The sequence below is a fragment of the Cynara cardunculus genome (assembly GCF_001531365.2).
Source record: "Cynara cardunculus var. scolymus isolate 2C chromosome LG 14, CcrdV1, whole genome shotgun sequence".
Lineage (NCBI taxonomy): Eukaryota > Viridiplantae > Streptophyta > Magnoliopsida > Asterales > Asteraceae > Cynara > Cynara cardunculus.
In genome coordinates this window covers 1,503,127-1,508,305 of record NC_037541.1, presented here as the reverse complement: position 1 = coordinate 1,508,305, position 5,179 = coordinate 1,503,127, and the positions used below count along the sequence as shown (strand labels likewise).

General features: G+C 34.4%; 1 protein-coding gene across 1 annotated transcript; it reads right to left on the bottom strand.

The window, feature by feature from the left end:
• Window positions 1-582: 582 nt before the first annotated feature.
• LOC112526880 (stem-specific protein TSJT1-like) lies at window positions 583-2,994 on the bottom strand. Its single transcript, XM_025137308.1, has 4 exons — window positions 2,750-2,994; window positions 1,518-1,758; window positions 936-1,056; window positions 583-854 (listed from the first exon to the last, which is right to left on the bottom strand). Exons 1-4 carry the CDS (start codon window positions 2,947-2,949, stop codon window positions 649-651), a joined length of 768 nt encoding a protein of 255 aa, XP_024993076.1. The 5' UTR covers window positions 2,950-2,994; the 3' UTR covers window positions 583-648.
• Between the last annotated feature and the right edge of the window lie 2,185 nt (window positions 2,995-5,179).

The window sequence follows — 5,179 nt, the reverse complement described above, 5'->3', positions numbered from 1 at the left end:
TATGAGGTAGGACGGGGAGTACGATACCCATCCCCGGTTTGCGACAAACGGGGATCTCCGTCCCCGTCCCCGACCGGGGAGGGCGGATCGGGTTCCCTGACGGGTCGGGCCCATTCCCATGCCTAGTATGATATTCAGGTCTCCATGGGATCAGCTTAGGCGTACACATCTTAACCCGGACTCCTATGGTTACCCAAAAGTAGTTTTATAGTCTATTACGACACTCCAAAATTGTTCAATAAAAACGCTAATAAGAGGATTCCATGTCATTAATGAGATTTTATTTAAATCCATAACACTCGACTTATTAAGGAAAATGGTTTCATGCTTATGAAAAGGACATATTTAATTAAAATCTCATTTAAGGTTATATTTAAGTAAAAAGTTGATTACTGACAACCTCAACGGGCTTCACACGAAACCCATTTCCAAGGATACGAATGTAACGGGATTTTTTTTAGCTCACTTAGCAGCACTGCAGCGTGCAGGTTACCGGTAGAGCTCAACCTCCTGGAGGTGAAGAGTATTTATGAGTTTTGTTGCAGATAAAATATTATATACTTCAAAAGAAAACTTGTTACGAACGAAGCTTGTATTCCACATAGAACAACACGAAACGCGTTTGCAACAACGGAAGAACAAGAAACATCATTCGTAGTCACCTTCGACTACGATGACACCGGTCCAGTTTGCATCACTACCACGCCGTGGTATGCTATGGAGTCGAGTGAACAAATCGACCTGAAAAATCACGGCCGAGCCGTAACCTCCGTCGTCCTCTCTGACAACCCCTTGTACTTTGTTGAACGGATGATCGAAACTGATCAATCCCTCTTCGGTCGTGAAGAAACACCCTGCGATATAGGGGAACATAAAGATAACACTAAAGATGAAACTCGTAATTATCTTAAAGAATGATCTTTCGAGTGTATTACCCGGAGGGAAAGGCGTATATCGGTTTCCGCAACCCTCTCTCACGATTTTTGCATCATCAGAACATACTAAACACCCGTCGCTAGTCACTCCCCAGTGAAGCTGTGCAGATCCATCACGATCCTACAACAACACCAATCGCATCAAAAGGTCATTGGCCTAACAGTTCCTGAGTTACTAGTAGAGCCCTGCCTCCCAATAGGTCATGGGTTCAAACATCACAAAATGTGAGGAATGTACATGAATATTTGTAGTATATAAATCTATATATCTATTAAAAGAAGAACCAAGAGTATTGAGGTGACGTCATGAGAATTGAGTATTGAGATGTTGATGAATTGTGGTTGAGTTTGAGGTATCCCATATTGGTGAGAGATTGAAAACACCACCTTCAATACCATTTACTAAGTTAAAAGTCGAGAATACAAATCACTTGCCCCCCAAATTCCATGTCCCTCTCTGTCCACCAACCAACCTCAAGTGACGATGTGTCAAAATTTGAGTGGTGAAACAGAAATGAGACAGTGGAGTTTGGAGGCAGGTGATTTATGTTCAATAGTTGATTAACAAAACGCGAAAAATACCCGAGCTAGAAAGAGGTGTGTTGCTTTAGCATCAAACAAAATGAAAGAGAACTTCCCATCGAGCTCTTTGATGACTTGATCGGCAGGATAAGGAGCTCGATCCCTCAAGACTTTATAAGCTTCAACGACAACCATGGCTTCCGTTGCTTGTCTTGAGAGCCCATAATGTCGGCGTAAATCGCATACGTTGCGTAAATACCCATTAAAGATGCAAAATATATCATCCATAACAACAATTGACCTAGTACCAATAAATCAAGAAAGTAAAACATACGTACATTTGATTTTACTAGGTGTTAGTACAGTTCCATACCAGTTTAATACAGACCATTATATATATATATATATATATATATATATATATATATAATTATAATGAGAGAGAGATTTAGGGGTCGTTTACCAAACATTTATCCGGGTAAGCGCTTAACAAGTCATGTTACCTCACCGAATGAATATGGTAAGGACCAAGAATCTTACCCGGTAAGAGCGAGACAAGGACCATGAGTCTTACCCGGTAAGTGAGGGTGACGACTTACCACGGTAAGCGCTTACCGGATAAATTGTTGCATACGATGTCGTTTTGGTGGACTAAAATCTTACCCGATAAGTAAATAATAGTGTTAAATTTTACCGATAAGCACTTACCGGGTAAGTGTTTGGTAAACGGCCACTTTGCAAACCATGTTATTTGTACAAACCTCATTCAACCGATCATAATTTTTCCATTTTTTTTGTAATTATGATATGTGATTAATCATTTTTATTATAGAGGGTGTTAATCATGGATATTAGCATCTTAATTATATTAATTTTAAAGAAATACATGAAACAATTTTACTAAAATTTCCTAAATATTATATGAAACAATTTCATAACCATATATGAAACAACTTCATCTAGAAAAAAATATTATATGAAACAATTTCATGAAACAAAATCATTAAATTAAACAATAAATTAAACTCTTTTAAAGATAGACCATTTCCTTAACGCTTACCCGGGTAAGTGCTTACCAGTAAAAATCAACACTATAACTTAACTTACCAGATAAGATTTCAATCCATTAAAACGACATCGTATGCAAAAATTTATCCGGTAAGCTCTCTTACCAGATAAGAGTCGTTACTCACTCACTCATTGCTATGTTCATCCAATAAGGTAAGTGAGATGGTAAACACTTATCGGACAAACACTTAATAAACGGCCCCTCAATCGGTTTTAAGTGGTACCTTGGACATGTTGCAGACTCATCCTTATGAGACAAAGCCATGAAATCCCCATTGCAAAACTTGTAGCAAGTCGAGTCAGGTTGATCCGAACCAAAATAAACCGCAAACTCTTCCTTGGTTTTGCGGTTTCCGCTACCGCCGAACGGAAGCCCGAGCTCCTTGGGTGGATTAGCGATCGCCTTCTCGAAAACGGCCAACATTTTCGCATGCAAAGATTCGAACCCCGAATGGGAAAATAAACTAGTATTTCATACCATGGTATATGTAAGTCATATGTTCATGTTTATCTACATAAAATGTCTAAAAGAGGAAAGAGACAAAAGGTTGTTAGGTGAGGTGGCATGTGTTGTGATAAATGGCAACTTTCTGGTATACCTTGAAATATATGTTACTGACATAAAAATTTAGATAATTCTTTACTTATTATCTTTTGTATACTTCAGTATTTAGGGGTGTTCGTCATCTGGTTTGGGTGGTTTTACCTTTCAAACTGCTCAAATCACAAACAGAACTGCAACGACGGTTTAGGAAATTTTCTAAAATGAGTGATCTTGCAGCAAATAACCAAACTGGTTAAACCAAACCACAAAAAGACGGTCTGGTCAGACCAGTTTAGATGGCATGGAACAATTATGAGCTTTGAACTAAGAAAAACATAACATTTATCTATAAAATGAAATTTCTACTAATATAGTCTATGCTATATTTTAAAGCATTTGACAAAGCTCTTAAAAACCATTTTTTTATGCATGAAGTACTGTTTATTGACGCGTATTACTTAAAATTCAAGATTACAAATTAATTGTGCGTAAGTACAACTTATTAAAGCCTGTGTTTGAATTCATATAACTAACTGTAGATAAACATAATCAAATACATGATAAATATTTCATTTTAAGTATAAAAAATCTAAAATATAGTTAGAATAATCGTCGAGTTCTAGCAGAGTACTTAATTATTATCTTTATAAAAGATTATATTATTAAACCTAAATTAAATTATTTCGTTACGTTAAATTAAATTATAATAGAAAATTTGAATTAAAGAAATTACATAAAATAAGAATTTTTAAATAGTTAATTGAATAGTAATATCTATACATTTTTTTTTCAAAATTTTATGATATTTTAAAATTATATTTTATTCAAAAATAAAAACATTATCACTTTCTCAAAACCACATAAAACCATATTACATCGACATAAATAAATAATAAAACGAGACATTGGAATCGGGATATGTCTCGATGCATTGCACGAGTACCTTTCTAGTATAATTAAAAAAAAATATTATACCGAATAATATAAGAAACATCCATCTCCGTAATTTAAAAAAATATTGAGCAAGTTTGAAAAAAAAATTAGTCGAAAGATGATTTGTAATTTTGATTTCTTGACGGATTTCGGAATTTTGTTGATTTAGGAAACACAAACAATTGAGAAGTGAAAACTAAAAACTTACGTCTTTGACGACCTTTTTGTTAATTAGGCCATAAAAGTTGAGCCTACAACATGAAAACTAAATATAATTAATACATGGTTATGTTGGAGGTTGGTTTGGTTCAAACCACAGTGGACCAAACCAAATGGTTTGACTATTTTCCGACTACAACAGACCGCTCAAACATCCAAAAACGATATGATTTAATTAACTTATAACAATACCCATAAAAACCATTTTAAATAGCTTCCAAGATTCAAAGAGAATTGCAACAACGAAAACGTCAATAATATGGGCATAAAAGGTAAATTTAGGTCGATATGTTCGAGAAAGATGGTTATCCAGAATAAGAGTTGTTATCCGACAAGAAACAGACAAATATCCACAAAATATGTATAAATAACAAACCAAATTAACCCATTATAACTTACCGGAAATTATGAGATATGGACATATATGTTTTCTACCTTAAACAGAGATGTCAAAAAAAATTGGAACAGATTTCTACTTTTGGATCAATTCTAATTGAATGTAAAACACTAATGAGGTGCACCAAGATACACCAGATCAAATTCTCTCTTAAAACGCAATTCATGGATGCGCATGAGATTAAAAGTGATCAAGCGTTCAAATATTTTCTTAGACTTTTTACCATAATTTCCCTTTGATCCTTCGCCTATATATATATATATATATATATATATATATATATATATATATATAGGGTATATTTCTTTTACAACCTTGTGCATTTGTACAACCCTTACAACCCAATTAATTATAGAAATGATGGGAGTTCATTTATTATGATTTGAATATTTATGGAATATGAATAGAGTTCATTAATTATGATTAATACTTTATATTAGGAAACAATTAATTGATTAAAAATTGAATGGTTGAGATGAGGGTTGTATAGGGTGTAGGAATGGCAAAGGGTTATATAGAGGAGTGATCATATGAAAACCGCCCTCATTTGTGTAAACCGTG

Excerpts from the sequence above, each read along its gene's own strand:
- LOC112526880 (XM_025137308.1), bottom strand. The coding sequence starts at position 2,949 with ATGTTGGCCGTTTTCGAGAAGGCGATCGCTAATCCACCCAAGGAGCTC. Across the intron at positions 1,057-1,517 it reads CACACCTCTTTCTAGCTCGG|GATCGTGATGGATCTGCACA; the intron begins GTATTTTTCGCG and ends GTGTTGTTGTAG. Across the intron at positions 855-935 it reads ATATACGCCTTTCCCTCCGG|GGTGTTTCTTCACGACCGAA; the intron begins GTAATACACTCG and ends CCTATATCGCAG.